This window comes from Mus musculus, chromosome 12 (genome assembly GCF_000001635.26).
Source record: "Mus musculus strain C57BL/6J chromosome 12, GRCm38.p6 C57BL/6J".
Lineage (NCBI taxonomy): Eukaryota > Metazoa > Chordata > Mammalia > Rodentia > Muridae > Mus > Mus musculus.
Genome location: NC_000078.6, coordinates 76,324,545 through 76,342,955, shown reverse-complemented (window position 1 = coordinate 76,342,955; position 18,411 = coordinate 76,324,545). Strand labels below are relative to the sequence as shown.

Below are 18,411 nucleotides of genomic sequence, written 5' to 3'. Positions count from 1 at the left end.
GAAATAGGCAAGTAGATAACGTCACACTGTCCTATGGCTGGTGTGGTAGTACACACTTGAAATCCAGACACTTGGGGACAATGACAAGAACAACTCTTTGAGTGTTCGAGAAAAGCCAGGTTTCCTTATCGAGTGCTAAGCCATTTGGGGCTTTATAGTAAAACCCTATCTCCACAAACAAACAAAATGAGCAAATATGACCTTGATTCATACCTTTATAGAGACAGGATTATGAAGAGCTGCACTCTGCAAGCTGAGTGCCTGGAACTAAATGATGTAATTGCGTTCTGAGTCCAAAAAAGACATAACTGGAAGAGCTATTGAACAAATTCCAGTCCAAAAGCTGGCAGACCCAGAAAGATCGTATGCTTGCATTTTTGCCCAAAGTTAGGAAAAGATGGCTCTCTCGGGCAAGGGAAGGCCAGATTTCTGTGCAGGCCTTTGGCTAAATGAAAGCAGTCTATTTTATCCCACACTTGTAATTCTACTGCTACTCTAATTCCCAAATAACCACCGCCAAAGCCAGACGTGATGGCTGACATAGTGAGTTGCAGTGAGCTAGCTGAAGTGGGGAGACCATCCATCAGCTTACACGGAGACCAGCCTGACCAAGGAGACCTTGTCTCAAAAACAAAACCAAACGCCCCTTGACATACACCCAGAGTCGGGGATGGGAATGGAGCTCAGTAGAGTTCTTGCTTGGCACAACAAGGCCTTGAGTTTCATCCTGCAAAATAATGTATACATAAAAGTATATCGCATAGCTCAGTCAACACAAAATTGACAGTAAAAACTACCTTCACCATGTGGATGATCAATAATGTGGAGATATTTGGGGTAATTATGCCTGGGTGGAGCATGATAAAGTTGCTACTGGCATCTAGTGAGTAGAGACCAAGGAGGTTGGTAAGCGCGTCATAATAAAAGTATCTCCATTCCTACCCTACTCTGGACTGCTCGAGGTGTCAGTGGAGTTGAGGTTGACTAGCTCTTGTCTAAAAAACTAAGTCTTGTGATAGTGCATAAGGACATAGAAGTTCGGGATTCCTATCTAGTCCATTTGGATCTAGTGGAATGTATGATGTCTTTGTCCAAAGTCAGTTCTATTTATATTATCCTTTTAGAAATCTTAAATTGGATTATTTAAAGTCAGAGCTGCAGAAATGGCTTAGTAGGTAGCATGTCACTTATACAAGCATCAGGGCCCATATAAAGCCCGTGCCTGCCGTTGGACACGCCTAGAACCACATTGTGTGGTGAAAATGGGATGGACAGCAAGGTATAAAGATGGAGAACTGTGGGGGAAAGACCCACGCGCAGCCCCGTGTGCACATGCACCCACTCACACTAACAAGTACAGAGACAACACTCTACAAACACAAGTAAACTAAAATCAGATATAGTCATCAACAGACTGCTCAAACTTTAACATCCTTGAAAAACAAAAACCCAGCCATCTTGTTCTGTAGCTCAATCCTTTCACCTCAGCCCCCCAAGTTGTGGATGATAGATATATACTGCCATTTTCAGGTCAAGACAACTAAGCCTATTAGTAATGTTGAATCAATTGTATTTCTAAAGTCTGGCAAAAGAAAAAGATGATTGTAGTTTATAATTTGTGTGGATTTTAATTTGGCCAAAAGATGGCGCCAGCGTACCGTAGAAATGTATGTTCTGCTGTGTTAGGACCTGACTCTCCAGCTCCTTTTGTATTTTAGTAGCTTCGTTAGGACCTTCTCTTCCCTTGCAGTCTGTTCAGTGTTAGGTAATAGTGTCTTGACATCCCCTCTGTGCATCTGACTTATAAGAAGAGCATCAGCAGAGAACAGCACACTTGATAGTTGTACTATTGAACAAGTTTGAGGATTTTTCAAAGTCATTAACTCCAATAACATTGACCCTCCTTTTCATATATCAAACTCAATTAATGTTTTCTCTGGCCAAGAGCTAAATGGAGACATTCAAGAAAATCATAACTTGCTTAGACCCCCCCCTCCATCTTTTTATTGGCATATATTCATTGCACTCAGTGTTGGGTATTATAAAGTCAATTTCAAGTCAGTTGTGTGCTTTAGCCATAGCCAAGCCCTCCTACTTCCTTCCTTGGTCCCTTCTCTCACCCACTTGTCTCCTGAAGTCTCCCTTTTAATTTCTTCTTGTTTTAGCTTTTGGTTTTATTTGTTTATTTTTGAGACAAGCTCTCTCTGTTATGTTGCTCTGGCTATTCTGGACTTATGTAGACCAGGCTGGCTTCAAACTCACAAAGATCTCCATTCCCCCGCCTCCCACATGCTGACATTAAAGGTGTGTGCCACCACGCCCAGTTCTCCTTTCTTTTGTCATGTATGTGTATATGCATGAGACAGGAAGTGAACAAAAGCATGTATTTTCTTTCTGCATCCATCTTGTTTTTCTTAGTATAATCTCCAGCTACATCCATTTTTATAGCAAATGACTCATTCTTCTGGCTGAATGAAACTTTGTTGTGTATGTATACATTTTTTATTGATGGAAACCTAGGTTATTATGAATTCTGCTGTAGTAAACATGGATGTGGAAGTATCTCTGTGGCATGATGTAGAATTGTTCAGGTATATTTCCATATAGTGGTACTGCTAGCAAACAATACCAGGAATTGATAGGTGGGAATGCATGGGACTTAAAAGCTCCTAAACAGCCCAGGCATAGAGTCTCATCCCTTTATCCCAGCATTTGGGAAGCAGAGGCAGGAGGGTTTATGACTTTGAGGCCAGACTGGTCTAGGGAGTGAATTCCAGGACAGCCAGGGCTACATAGAGAGACCCAGTCTCAAAAGCAGAAGGGGGGAGGGAGCTGCTCCTTTGGTAAAGAAAAAGAGTAAATGGCAGTCCATGGAAGGAAGAAACCATTGCCAGCTGTGCATCTGACAGAATTACTGTCAATATGTAAATAAGTAAAAAAGCTAAACACACACACACACACACAAGCAATCCTGTCACTAAACGGACCAATGGAAAAACAGCTAGTTCTCAGAAGATAAAGTACAAATGGCTCAGCATCCTTAGCCACCACTGGAGACGCTGAATAAAGGCACACTGAGATTCCTCTTCCCAGCTGTCAGAATGGCTACATCAAGAAAACAAGCCGAGGCACAGGAAGCCTCTTGAACCAGTGGGTGCATAGACTGATAGCATCATTGGAAATCAGCGTGGAGCGTCCTCAAGCTAGAACAGGCTGCCTCACGTGCATCTCCCCTTTCCTTCCCTTTGTCACCTGTTTGCCTTTCAAAACCACAGTCCCACGAACTACAAGGAGGCTCTTAGATGACCTCCTTCCCCACTTCTACCTGGGTCCCTCTTTAAACAGACTTCTCACCTCTCATAGTCCGCCTTTTTCAGTGCCTGGACTTGTCGGTTCTCACTGTCATTGCGAGTATTCTCCTAGGACTTTTCCTGAGTGTTTAAGTTTCTGTACAGCCGAGCCCTCTTTGAGAAATGACCCCATTTTCTCTCAGATAAATTGTCTCCTAGCTTACACAAACCTTTTCCAGCTGAAACAGTTTGGTAATTCTGTATCAAAATAACAGAAACAAAGTATCCCTCAAGCTCTCCGTCCCATGGTGCCCCCTCTTGCTGGAAACCTGATGGAGGATTCCTGTATACGCTTAGTCCCTTGGAGGGCTAAGCAGCCAGGTAGGCCTCACATCTGTGGCTGCCTGCTATTTGACTTTCAGGAAGGTCCAGAGAAGAAGATCTTCGTGGGCCTCATAAGCCTTTGAAGAAGGGAAACTTGCGAATTCAACTCTACCACATTTTTCTATGCTAAAAGCTGTATAGAGTCCAAATTCCATGTAGATTAAAGTTATGAATGTAAAGGAAATTTTCCTTAATGCACACCAAAGCCTTGGAAGGCGGGGGAAAACTTAAAATTCTTATTACTGGGCCAATTTTGCCCTCCAGCACCCTCCGCCCCCACAAGTCTGTAGTCTCCAGTGCTCTTAGGGAGTGCTTCCGGATTCATTTGTTTGTTTGCTTGTTTGTTTCTCTTGATCTCCCAGTTCTTGGGTCTCCATGCCTTGGGAGTACAAGGATAACAGGTAGACATCGCCATACCCAGATTAAATTTACATGTGTGTGTGTACACACACACACACAGACACCCACACAGACATACCCTCCCTTATGCAGTACTGGGCACTAAACCCAGGGTTTTGCACCCCCCTTCCCCCCTTCCCCCAACCCGGGCTCCTCATTTCAATCAGGGTTTTAAATGAGGAGGAAAAGCATAAAAGGGGAAAATCCAGTCCTCCACACCTGTGTGGATGCCTCCTGCTCTGAGGGCGACACAGCCACCACAGTGGCCGGAGAGGACACTCAATTCTCCCTGGTGAACAGAGCTCACGATGAATGCTTTGAGGTTAGTGTATAACTGCACAGCGTGGCCTGCCAGCCTCGGTTTCTCCTGGGCTTTTGTTCTTGTTTATTAATTTATTAGTGGATGCAGGGTGTGTCGAGTACCTGGCTCTCCCAATTTAAACACTAAGATTGGGCTATTACACATAGAAATCCCATCTGAAAATAAGCAAACCAAACAAAAAAGTTATTTCGGATTTCTGCACAAATTGCAAGTTTTGCTAACACAGGAAATTATATTAAACTAAAAATACTCAGGTAGCTTTTGCACTGGTTCTTTTTTTTTTTTTTTTTTTTTTTTTTTTTTTTGGTTTTTTCGAGAGACAGGGTTTCTCTGTATAGCCCTGGCTGTCCTAGAACTCACCCTGTAGACCAGGCTGGCCTCGAATTCAGAAATCTGCCTGCTTCTGCCTCCCGAGTGCTGGGATTAAAGACATGCGCCACCACGCCCGGCGCGCTGGTTATTTCGTTTTGTTTTGTTTGTTTTAAAGGGTCTCTCTGTGTAGCCCTGGCTGCCCTGGAACTGTCGTGTAGACCAGGGTGGCCTTAAACTCATAGACCCCACCATCACCACCACCTCTGGCTGGGATTAACTGTGATTGTGAGTAGGACCTAGATAACCCAGGGGACAAGCCTCTAGGCACTGAGTCTGAGAGGTTACCTGGGTCGGGTTACCTGAGTGGAAAAACACTTTAACTCTGGGCAGAACCAGTCGGTCAGCTGGAGTGCTGTACTGAATAGATAGAAGAAATTCAGTTTAGCACTCACTTTCATCCTTCCTGTTTCCTGACTGTGGAGGCAGTGAGCGCCGCTACCTGAAGAAGCCCATGACTCGCTTCCCCACAGTGATGGACTGCACCCTCAAACCATGAGCCAAAAGAAACCCCCCACCATAAACTAACAGTATATAAAGCTAACATTTAAAGTGTAGGGCTGGGGTTAGAGGTCAGTTTTCAGAGTACTTGCTTAGCATGTGCAAAGCCATGGTTGGATCCTAGCACCACATACATGGTGTGGAGGCACACACCTATAATGCCTATAATCTCAACACTTGTGATGTGCAGGCAAGAATGTCAGACGTTCGGCTGGACAGACAGATGGCTCGGTTGTTTTGTTTTGTTTTGTTTTTATTTGTTTTTATTTTTGTTTTTTTTTTTTTTTTTTTGTTTTTTTTTTTTTTTTTTTTTTGGTTTTTTGAGACAAGGTTTCTCTGTGTAGCCCTGGCTGTCCTGGAACTCACTCTATAGACCAGGGTGGCCTTGAACTCAGAAATCCGCCTGCCTCTGCCTCCGGTTGTTAAGAGCACTTGTTGCCGTTGCAGAGCCTGGGTTAGGTTGTCAGCATTCACATAGAAGCTTGCAATCCTCTGTAAGTCCAGTTCCAGGAACCTGACACCCTCTTCTGGTCTCCACAGTCACCAGGCATGCAAGTGATGAACACATACATGCAGGCAGAACACTCACATAAAATTATAATTAAATAAAAACGGTAGATTTTTTTAAATGCTTTGTGAATTATGTCTGACATTATTCATAGACAAACATAATTTTTTTAAAGAAAAAGTTAAATGAGTCTAATTATTTAATCCTTTAGGAAAAATAATAGGCAAAATATCAAGGAATTAGAGAAAGCCCAGAAAATTAAAGAGGATTCTAAGAAACTATCCTCTGAAATCAAGGCTCACCGCTAGCTGCATGCCACATCTGGTGGAGAGCTCACACGGGGTTGGCTAGCTCCACCTGAACCAAGTGGTGGCCATTGGTCCCAGCATTCTGTCTGTGCAGTGCTCCGTTTCAGCACTTGAGTGTGCAAGGGCAATCCTGGCTAGAGACACACCCGCTTGGCACGACCTCTGTTAGATATGTGACATTCCTGTTGATCAAAGCCCTTGTTCTGAACACCAATTCCACACAGAGCACATCTTAGGTTCTTATCTGTTTGCCAGGTTGCATTAGGCATAGGAACGATTCTTCACAATGTGGCCCAGAGTCACCCTGATGATAATCCTGACCAGACCTTGTCACATGAAGGTAAAGATGTCAGTGCAGGCTTCGGGTTGTAGAGTCCATGGTGAATGTGCAAATTCACAACTCAGTGTTCGGTATCTCCTCCCCTCAAAGGTGTGTGCAGTTACAAGTGACTGCATCCACTTTGGTGCCCTCCTGTTTGCTGTAGCTCCCAGGAAAGCAGACGTGGAAGGCTCGGGGATGTAAATGAAAGGTGCTCGAGACGCTTAATCCTGCCTACTGATTGCATGGTCACGAAGGTCGTGGCTGCTCTGAATGCGGCTCGGTAGAGCATGAGGCCCTTGGTTTGAGTCCCAGCACAGTTACAAATCTAACCTGCTCAACTCCACTCCATTCTCTGGCCCAGACAACGATCATCTGTCATGCACCAACTTTCAAACATCCCTGGACAAGGTGCCCTTGCTCCCACCTGTCTCCTTGAACTTATTTCTTAAACCCGAGAAGAAAGGCAGGGCGACAAGTCCAATTTGAGTTTAGCCACAAAACAAAGGACATGGAGTCTTGCTAATGCTAGGTAATGTACCATTCTGATTGGCTGGCAGTCCTAGCCCCTTCCTCTCTGGATTTTTCTTTGCCCACAAGGCTTGAGCCAACTGGGCTGAGCATTTTCTGTGTGATGTGCTCTGAGTATTTACTTCGTCCCCTAAACTCATGAATTAACCCCCCCAGAAAACCAAAGCAAGAGTGGGTCAGGGGACTTCAGACTTCAGGGTTAAAGCTGAGTCTGTGAAGAGTTAGCATACATGGTGACGAGGACACAGTCTGTAAATGGCAGTGCTCCTACTAGACAAGTTAATTTCACAAACCTGCTTGAGTGTGCCGACATGCTTGTGATCACAACACTCCTGAGGTACAGGGAGAGGCAGGAGGACCTCGAGTGTGGGGACGGCCTGAGCTACATATGCCTGTCTCAAGCAACAAAAAAAACTTTTTAAAAGTTCATAAGTGCCAGGTGTGGGGGCCAGAGAGATGGCTCAGCAGTTAAGAGCACTGACTGCTCTTCCAGAGATCCTGAGTTCAATTCCCAGCAACCATCTGGGGGCTCACAGCCATCTATATTGGGCTCTAGTGCCTTCTTCTGGTGTGTCTGAAGACAATGACAATGTACTCACATACATAAAAAAAATAATCTTAAAAAAAAAAGAGCCAGGTGTGGTTGCAAATGGCTTTAATCCCAGTACTCGGGAAGCCAAGGCAGGAAAAGCTTTGTGTTTTTAAAGATAGCCTGGTCTATGTAGCTAGTTCCAGGACAGCAGGGTTACATAGAAAGGCCCTGCCTCAAAAAAAACAAAAACAAACAAACAAACAAAAAAAGCCCCAAATTATAATAATAGTAATAACAAAAATAAAACACAATTCTGAAGACTGTGACATTCTTTATGTGTGGTGCTTGTACAACATCAGGCAGTAAGGGAAGTCCACAGCCAGCTGTCGATTCAGGATCACGAGGGTTCTATCAACTTTTCAGTGGGTCCCGAGGTTTGGAAAGTAGAGTGTCATTGGACCTAATTATTACTATTAGGTTGTTGTTAGGAAAAAAACCAAAACAAGACAAAATTAAAAAACAAACAAAACCAGAGGCCAAGCCTGGTAGTACATCCCTGTAATTCAGCACTCAGGAGACTGGGGGACGAGGATCAGGCAGATGTTCAAGGCCACCTGCCTCACACAACAACCAAAATAATATTGATAGCAGAATGAAATTAGGGCTTTAGGAAATCCAACTTATGGAACAGCAAAGTAAAGTTGGTGTCATGTGAATAATGTAAATCCTCCCATACCATGGCTTACATAAGAAACCGGAGGGATTATTAACATCATAGTAATATATAGTAATTCATAGACACAAACTACAGAAAAGACAGGCTGGTGGCAAGAGGCAGAGGTGGGTGGATCTTTGTGAGTTTGAGGCCAGCCTGGTCTAGAAAGCTAGTTTCAGGACAGCCAGGGCTACATGGAGAAGCCCTGTTTCCAAAAACAAAAACAAAAAAATTAATAATACAGAAAAGCAATTCATGTGTCCAGTAAGAAAATTCATTCTTTCTTTCTTTCTTTCTTTCTTGTTTGTTTGTTTGTTTGGTTTGGTTCATTTTTAAGGTCCTGGGAACTGGACGTGTAGCCTGCTACATTATACATGCAGCAAGTACTGTGTCACTAGGTTCCAGGGCCCAAAGTTCAAATGGCATCAGATTCAGACCTAGCTCTTGCGGTTGTATCAGAGTTCTGTTTGCATCTCTTTGCTGGAGGTGGCCTCCGGTGTGTCGTGTTGTGATGTTTGTTCAGTCACCAGCATAGTGGAACTTTTTATAGAACTAAACGTCCTCATCTGGGTGATCTTTACAGTTTTAGGAAATAAACATAATTTACCAGTTTTAAAGACACAGTTAACTAAATGAGCTAATATAACATTTATTCTGTATTAGTCAGTACATGAATCAATTCAGCTTGAAACCTTTTTCTCTACAGAGTATTATTTCTTTACTATCAGCTTTTGAGTCACAGTAGTACTAATTTCAATGAGGATACAAAGTGGTACTCTTATGGTTCTGATGGCTCGTCCACTTAACATTTCTACAGGCAAAGAACCGACATATGTGACATTATCAGGCCTTCTCCTGCACCTGGTCACAAATCAGAGGAGATATACGGTTTATGTTCAGACCCCAACTTCTCCATCCTTTCTACTTCCCCTTTTGCATTGTCGGTGGCTCTGCCTCACCCCTGTCCTGGCTTCTGTTGCCACCTCCTTTACACACACACACACACACACACACACACACACACACACACACCCTACCCAGGATGAGCTGTAGGAGGCCTATTATCATAGTCTTTGACAGGTGTTAACGTGTTGAATCCAACTTTATTGGGGCACCCATACTTTATGTAAAGTCATTCTAATAAATTTTGGTCATCAAGGATCATTACAAAAATTCTTTCCAAAAATGTGTGATAAAATGCAAAATGGATTGAAATTTTCAATTTCATGTAAGAAACTTAGTTGCGCTGTAAAACAGGAACTTGAACCTCAAGAACTCTACAACTGGGGTTGGGGATTTAGCTCAGTGGTAGAGCGCTTGCCTAGCAAGCGCAAGGCCCTGGGTTCGGTCCTCAGCTCTGGACAAAGACAAAAAAACAAACAAACAAAAAAAACTCTACAACTTAAACAAAGGTATTCTAAAAGTGCAAAACTGGCAGGTATAAAAGTCAAATCCTGGTGCATTTAGCATTTAACCAGGAAGTAGACTACTTATTCGGTGAAGCTGACTAAAGGAACTTTTCAAAAAACAGGGTTTGAAAGTCTAACAATTATTTTAAAAATTCTGCCACAACCCCCTAAAAACAATTCTCAGCTATATAAAAAAAAAATAATAAGGCAACTGGAAATCAGACATTTGCAGATGAAATGAACTCTGGGCTGGATGCATGTGCAAGGCTGCCCCAGGGCCTTCTCATAGGCCACAGAGCTAATGAGTCTCAAGCACGAAGCCTCTCTCGATACACTGTCGAGACCGCATTGTCTCTCAGAAGTAAAGCCGTGTCTAAGACTCCACTAAGTAGTAGACCAATTAAGATCATCCCCATCTTCATGCTGTCAAGCCCGTTACCTGGAGGAAAATTATGCAGACAGCTTTTCTGAAGAGATCCATTTGTGCCACATGCTTATTATTCTTGGAGGTGGAGGGGGTGGCAGGGAACATGATTTCTGTTGGAAAGGTCTTTTGTTTTCTGCTGCCTTTACTTAGATGTTACTGGGGACTATTTTTAATATCTTAAAAAAGTACGCTGAACAAATGTTAAGTGAATAGTCACACACAAAAAGATCGAGGCAAGTGCTTGTATCCTCTGTGCTGTGTGAATAACGCTTGACTTCAGGGGGTGAAGAGAAGACACTGAAAAATTATCAAGGATCTGATAGACGCCCCCAGCCTTAGAAATTTCCGACTTCAAGAAGAAATTTGATCTTAGCTAATGTTCATTAAAGGCAAATTTCAATGAAAATTAATGTGACTACCCTAAGTTGATGCATCTAAATGGGTCCGTTTAAGGCCACAAGGGTGTAAATTGAGTCAGAATCTTTCTATATAGTTTGCATAGAAAGTCAAACTGCTTGAAATACATCCCATTACCAAAAAAAAAAAAAAAAAAAATGATGGCAGACTTCCAAGCCATCTCTTATTTTTATAACAACAGAATAGTTTGGACCACCCTAAGATTCACTATCATTTGGCCACATAGCAGATACTTAGGGTTGTGACCCACTAATGAATTTCTGCATTCTGCTTACAGGTTGGAATTATGCTTTAAAAAGCCAGAGAAAATACTTAAGAATGAAGGAGAATATATTTTCTTATAAAAACAATCAATTATAACAATACCTTCTAACCAAAGGTATAATTATCAAATAGTAGTGTAGGGAACATACACACACACACACACACACACACACACACACACACACACACCCTGAAACCCAGGGCTACTATCTTACCCCCAAAATTACAAATTTACTTTGTGCCTGCTTTTCAAAATCTCCAAACCCAGAATATCTTCAATAACTAAGAGCTTGTATCTTATAGATTTTACTCATTCATAAGAGATTAGAAACCTTAATGTGAGTGTAATGTGGCTCTCCTTGGAGCCATTCTTATAGTAAATAGATACAGAATTGTTTAAAGTACTGCAAAGTGTACCAACTTTAACCAGGCTTTTAAAAGTTCATTTTAAACATATTTGCTGGTAGCTATCTATACAAGTCTATTAGCACCATATACAGTGGGTTAAAATATTCTTTCAAAGATGATTTAGGAGTGATTTTTAGTTTTATGTCTAAGAGGAAAACCATTAAAATAAATTTATTGAAGGGGTGTTGTGTTTTTATCTAAATTGAATGATACCCCATCACCCATTACAAACATGAAGATAGGCAAGCCTGAAGAAAATATTTTCACATTCCAGCCAAGAATCTTGCTAAACATCCACCATTTGGTTAATTTTCAAAGCCACATTAGTTACTTTTGCACAAGATCACAATATGTATTTACAAAATAAAAGATAGGAAAAAGCAGTGTATACATATGCAGCCCATAAACACAGTGTAAGTGCAAAGTGGATGAAAATAAGCAGTGCTCGCTGGACAGTGGTGGCGCACGACTTTAGTCCCAGCACTCAGGAAGCAGAGGCAGGCGGATCTCTAAGTTGGAGGCCAGCCTGGTCTACAGAGTGAGTTTCAGGACAGCCAAGGTTACACAGAGAAACCTTGTCTTGAAAACAACAACAACACAAAAAACAAAAATAACAACCAAACCAACTAGTGGTGCTCATGCCTCAAGAAGATGCTCAACAGACATTGTACCATGTGTACCACATCTTTTGTAACAAGTAGAAACAGTATCACTTAGTTTAGATAGTGGGATGGGGGTGCTGTACAATATGGACCCTAACGTGTGGGGTTGGGTAGTATGTTACAGTGTTATGGCTAGACAAAATGAAAAATACTGGTGTTGAAAATCTAGGCTTTAGTGTGAATTTTGACCTTTTATTCAGTTCATTACATAGTTTATGTTTGGCCAAGAACTATTTTCACAAGAATATTACGGTTTCCTGGCCCTTTAGCCAGGCGATGATGACCCATACCTTTAATCTCGACCAGCACTTGGGAAGCAGAGGCAGTCGGAATTCTGTGAGTTCGAGGCCAGCCTGGTCTATAGAGCGAGTTCCAGGACAGCCAGGGTTACACAGAGAAATACTATCTGGAAAAAACAAACAAACAAAAAAACAACCCAAAGAAGTAGCTCTGCTATTAGAATCCTTTGCTACCTGGGAAGTTTGCCTCCTGGATAAAAAATATACTCTTCCCCATTTGATTTCTCAGGAGAAAGGTTCACTCACAGATGGGTATATACAGGTCTTCTGGGCAGAGGGATGTTGGGGAGAGAACACACTTCCTGTGTCCATGCCTACACATGTGTTAACTATTGGCCTGACCGAAGGAACCCATGAACACCTTTAGTACAGAACTTGCTCAAGACTAGAAAAGCCCACTCACCTGATTCACCACTAGAGACAGCAGGAAGACCCTGTAAAAGGAAAGCGAATGGAGCGTTCACCTATAACCCAGGGTCGAACCATCAGAAAGAAACCCAGACTTAGTGACATTAAAGAACCATATAGCATACCCAGTGCTCAGTAGTCTTCCCTCCTCAAAGCACTGGGCTATTGCCTGCCACTTCCACACCTCCCCATAAGTCACTTCGCACTGTGATCTGTGCTGACTCCCTCCAGTCCAGAACTGTGTTTCAATGACAGAGTTTTACAACCTTCATTGATCCTTTAGCACTTCTGGGCTGGAACTGTACCCTTAGATTCCACAGATGATAAGCCTCTAATTTATTACTGAGAAAGAAGTGCCACAAAGGGATAAAAGAATTCATCTTTCAAGGGTTTTTTTCCCCCCTTTCTTTTCGTGACCTGGAAACGAAGTCACTGGAACAGCGTATTTATTTGATTATCCTCGGAAACCATTTCATTAACCAGCTGTTCTACAGACAACTCGATAGCATTCTTGACGAGAGAAGATGCTGTTTCTATTAAGAGTGTTTCATACTGTTCTGAAGTTCTCCCCTCGAAATCACTATCATTAGCAAAAACCCCCACTTGCTCGTTTTCCATTGAAATTAGGAATTGCTTAGGAACATTTTTAGACTTCTTAACATCAAATTCACTGATTTCAGTGTCAGTAATGATAATAGCAATTGGCTCCATTCGTTTGCTTTCTTCTGATCTCGGTTTCTCTGTATCAATTCCATTTTCTTTCAGATCTGGTGCATGGCTCGATATAGCTTCCTCAGCCTGATCCACTGTGGGTTCCTCTGCCTGATCCACTGTGACTTTCTCTGCCTGTCCAACTGTAGCTTCCTCTGCCTGACCCACTGTGGCTTCCTCTGCATGATCCACTGTGACTTTCTCTGCCTGTCCAACTGTAGCTTCCTCTGCCTGACCCACTGTGGCTTCCTCTGCATGATCCACTGTGACTTTCTCTGCCTGTCCAACTGTAGCTTCCTCTGCCTGACCCACTGTGGCTTCCTCTGCATGATCCACTGTGACTTTCTCTGTGTGGCCAACTGTAGCTTCCTCTGCCTGACCCACTGTTGCTTCCTCTGCCTGATCCACTGTGACTTTCTCTGTGTGGCCAACTGTAGCTTCCTCTGCCTGACCCACTGTGGCTTCCTCTGCCTGACCAACTGTGGGTTTTTCTGCCCAATCAACTGTAGCTTCCTCTGCCTGACCAACAGTAGCTTCCTCTGCCTGACCCACCGTGGCTTCCTCTGCCTGATCCACTGTGACTTTCTCTGTGTGGCCAACTGTAGCTTCCTCTGCCTGACCAACAGTAGCTTCCTCTGCCCGATCAACTGTAGCTTCCTCTGCCTGACCAACAACTGTAGCTTCCTTTGCTTGGCTCAATATAGCTTCCCCTGCCTGACCAACTGTAGCTTCTTCTGCCTGACCCACTGTGGTTTCCTCTGCCTGATCCACTGTGACTTTCTCTGTGTGGTCAATTGTAGCTTCCTCTGCCTGGCCAACTGTAGCTTTCTTTGCCTGGCTCAGTTCACCTTCCTTTGCCTGACTCAATACAGTTTCCTTTGCCTGGGCCACTGTAGTTTCCTCTGCCTGGCTCAGTTTCCCTTCCTTTGCCTGACTCTCTGCCTGGATCACAGTAGCTTCCTCTGGGTGGCCCGCTGTAGCTTCTCCGGCCTGGCTTAGTGCCCTTTTGTCTGCCTGGCCAACTGCAGCTTCCTCTGCCTGGCCCAGTGCAGTCTCTCCTGATTTCTTTTCTTCAGCAGCAGTCTTTCTCCTGTCATCTTTCCCACTTGGGGCACTTTCCCGGATGCCATTACTGGGTTCTTCCAGACTATGTTGATGTGTGGTTGCTGGTGATGGAGGAGCAGCAGAAGTCACTGACCGAGGGCTGCCTGCTGCTGAACTCTCAAGTAGACTTGCTCGCTGCGTCTGCACACTTGGCTTTTCCGTGATCACCTTAGTCTCCTTTTCCAGCTCAGGAGTTCCCATCTGGATAGCAGAAGATTTGTTTTCTAATTCCAGTTCTATGGCGATCACATTCTCTCCCGAGGTGACGCTGTTGCTTATGTGTGATTCTTGGCTCTTCTTACCATCTCTCACCAACACACCTTCCTGTAGGCCCTGGGTAGACCCAGCCTGGATTGCCTGGTCATCTGGCTGGGTCTGGGCTTTTATCTCCAAATCGTCTGCCTCTCCCTGGACTCTGACGTAGCCTGAATCTTCTGTGAGTTTGGAATGACGACTTCTCTTTGCCCCTCTTGAGAATCTTAGGCAAGGAAACTTAAGTCTGGATTTTGCCTTTTTCTTAGGAAGAGCCCCATCCTCGGGCTGCACCTCTGCCTCAGGCGGCTTCTGCTTCTTTGCAGGCTCGGACCTTTTCCTGTGTGTCACAAGGCCTTTGATGGAGGCCCAGGCACCCGCTGGTTGCCGTTGACCAGAGCCCCCAGCTTCGGGGGTATGTTTCTTTGTCTCCTCAGCAGTCCTGGAACCGGCTTTGGGTTTTGTCTTGTTCGCTTTCTTCCTTCTCTTGAAGCAGAGTGTGGCTGTTTTTCTCTCCTGCCTCTCTTTCTGAGGACTGGCTGCTACTGGTCCCTTCTCGTCCTTCGTCTCTACCTGAATCTCAGAAACGCTGGTCTCCATTTTGACGCTGCACTCTTTCATTCTCTAGAAACGTGTCTTTTCCCTTCCTCCGAAAGTCTTTTGTGACAGAAATATCACACCAGCTCCGATTTCTCCTACGTGTCCACTCTCCCCTCACACCACAGCTGTTTCTGTGACTTCTTCAGGACACGAACGCCTTGTTTATCTGAGCCTCACGGTGTCTTCTTTTAATTTACTCTTTGAATGAAAGCACTTTCCTGGCTCAACTTCTTCTTTATTTGAAGCCCAACCTGATGAGAGAAAAAAGTAGGGTTTATTTCAGGGTATTTATTTTATTACGTTATTTTGTTTGGTTTTTCCAGACAAGGTTTCTCTGTGTAGCCCTGGCTGTCCTGGAACTCACCCTGTAGATGAGGTTGGCCTCAAACTCAGAGATGCACCTGCCTCTGCCTCCCAAGTGCTGAGATTAAAGGCGTTCGCCACCACTGCCTGGAGGAAGCCTATTATTTTTAATATAAACTGTATCATATGGTGCATGCATTCCACAGAAAGTACATACTACAACAACTTAGGGCTAAAAAGCGAGGCTTGGTTTTACCCTATCAAAAAGATTTGAGTGTGAACTCATTTTGCTCAGATTTTGTTTGAGGTCACTCTGCTAGTGTGCCCAGTTATCTTCTCCAAGAATTGTTTATGGTCCCATATGGAAAGTTTAGCAAATAACAAGAAAAGAGAGGGCAGTGTGGTAGGGAAGCCTGAGTACTGTCTCATCACATACCACGAAGAACGCTGGTACTACGAGGGACATGGGAGATGGCTCACGATGAATTAATGATCAACGTGAGCTCCCAGTGGGCAGCTAGAGCTTGCAGAAAGCCTTCAGCTAGATGAGGACCTAGCCAGAGTTAGAAGTAGAAAATCTGACTCTCTGGTGTTCGTTCTATTGTAGCATAAGGTTTCTGTTCTAAAAATGTACATACATTTCACCAAGGAGGCGCTACTTTCCATACATACTCTCAGAAAAAAAAAAAATCTAGCATCGCTGTCATTCTCTACTCTTAAAAGTCGTTGTGTAACTTTGACATCTTCAGTGAAGTGCCTGCTACTCATGTTTCCCCACTGTAACTGCACACAGCTGGAGGTAAGTTAGTGACGGTTCCAGCCAACGTCGGTTGCGCGACTCCCGTGTACGAGGCAGCAGCGCTGAGCACTTTCACATACATCTCTAACCTGCACCGCAGTGTTGCAGAGTGAGGAGGTGGTGATATCTCCATCTGCAGTTAAGCAGTCTGCCTGCCTGAGACTACAAAGCTTGTCGGTGGCAACAGCGCTCAGATTTAACCCAAGACTGCCTGTTTCTGAACTGCGTTCTTTCACTGCGCCTCGAGGTCCAAGAGAAAGTAAATTGCTTTAAAATGCTAATCTGAGGCTGCTTGTGACCACGCGTGACTGTAATTCCAGCAAGTGGGAGGTGGAGGCAGGAGTCTCAATCAAGGCCATCCACAGAGCTACATAGTAGAGTTGAAGACAGCACCAGCTACGTGAGACCCTGTCTCAGAAAAACATGTAAAACTAAACTGACACATAGCTTAGTGACAGAACATTGGCCTAACGTGCCACAAGATTCTGGGTTTGAGCCCCAGTGCCACCAAAAAAAGTAATAGTCCACAGAATGGCAAGGCTTAAGGAATGAGGACCTGGAATGACTAGCTAACAACAGCTCCGTGCATTTTAGGTGCTGAGCCCTGAGTTAGGCGCAGGGGAGCCTTTCATGCATATTCTTCACAGAGCTTTCACTTGGGTACCAGTTCCCAATTCTCTGTAGAACTGGAACCCTGAAAAACCGTTTTAAGAGCTAAGGCTTTTCTTTTGTTTTTTTAAGGGTAAGTATTGAAAGCTTCATCTTTCTACAAAGAAACATAAAATTCTAGAATGATGGGACCAGTATAACATTTGCAGTCTCTCCTCACACACCCTAGCACTAGAACTAGAACCCAGTCTTAATGGCTTCCACGTCTTCTTTCCCTGAGCCTCCAGCGCTCTAGAGATCATTCCTTCTAAGTGTGTGTATTAATAGAAGAAATATTCAAATGAGATTATATTCCGGAAAGTCTCTGAAACTAACCTAAATGGCCTAGATGGTTGCACGAGAGGTTTCTTTTAATGTACATCACTGTAGAGATCAACACCCCAACAAGTGTAGGCGAGGCAGGGAAAGGATGCAGCCTGCAGGCATTAAAACTTTGCAGAGTGTTAAGACTGCAAATGATTCACCTTTACCTTCGAGAGGACCATTATTGTCTTGGAAACCTTAAAGTCCCTGCTGTCCTTTCCTGGCAGAATCTCCTGTCCAAGACCACAGAAAACAACCACCACCCTTCTCCCCTTGAGCAACAGAGAGCAACCACTATCTGAACAGAGCAAGGAACCCTTCCCAGCACTAGACACGAACCGCGAAGCTTCCTCCTGGAGGAAGGATTCTCCAAGCTTGACGCCCCTATGGCAGGAGACAGAGCTCAGGATAAAGTGCTCAGAAAGGAAAATACCGGGGGCGTGGAATAGATAGCCCAGCTTCAAGCTATCTGCAGAACTATCATAGCCCGGAGCCGAAAATCACAGTTCCCCAGAAAACCCCTAAAGGAAAAGGGTTAGGTAGGCAGCCGGTGCCAAAGCAGCAGCTGCAACTCGTGCGAAGCGAGCGGGCGGCAGAACAGCCCAGGGTCACCCACCTGGAGCCGTCTGAGGATCGGCGACCTTGCAGTCGTGTCCCTCACAATCTGGTGACCAGGACCCGGGGTCTGCCGCCGTTACCAGGGCTCAGTGCACCAGATTCTGACCCAGAGCCTCTAGTCTTGCCTCTACTTACCCAGATCGTCGCGGTCTCTGGCCAGCTCTGCTCCCGAGGTCGAGGAGCACGGGCCCAAACAACGGAGAGCCCCGGAGACCGCGGAGCGCGCAGCCCTCTGCAGAGGGACCGCAGCCGCGCGCCCCCTCCCCAGCGCGGAGAGAGACAGCTGGTCGCGCCAATGCGCGTGGAGCAGTGGGGCGGGGCTAGGGCCGGGGGCGGGGTGAACTCAGCCAGCCACCTGCCAGCCGACTGCCCAGCGGCCTGGGAGAGACCTCCGTGCTCCCGCCCCGGACGCATCACCGCTGCATAAAGACATCAGGACCAGGGTGGAGGGACCACTAAAGCAAAGCAGGAGGACTGCAAGAGGGTAGAAACCCCTCATTTCCTGAGACGCACATCCGTAAAAACCTTGTTTGAATTTATAAGGCTCCCACCGTGAATCCCCCCTGGAACATTAAAGACA

General features: G+C 44.6%; 1 protein-coding gene across 2 annotated transcripts; it reads right to left on the bottom strand.

The window, feature by feature from the left end:
* Positions 1-8,438: 8,438 nt before the first annotated feature.
* Akap5 (A kinase (PRKA) anchor protein 5) lies at positions 8,439-18,339 on the bottom strand. 2 transcript variants are annotated; one of them, XM_006515842.4, is made up of 2 exons: positions 17,830-18,339; positions 8,439-15,390 (listed from the first exon to the last, which is right to left on the bottom strand). In XM_006515842.4, the coding sequence occupies exon 2, from the start codon at positions 15,158-15,160 to the stop codon at positions 12,902-12,904; it is 2,259 nt and encodes a 752-aa protein (XP_006515905.1). In that variant the 5' UTR covers positions 15,161-15,390; positions 17,830-18,339; the 3' UTR covers positions 8,439-12,901. The 2 variants fall into 2 exon arrangements, with proteins under 2 accessions (XP_006515905.1, NP_001094941.1); NM_001101471.1 differs by having other exon boundaries at positions 8,805-15,390; positions 17,967-18,065.
* Positions 18,340-18,411: the final 72 nt, after the last annotated feature.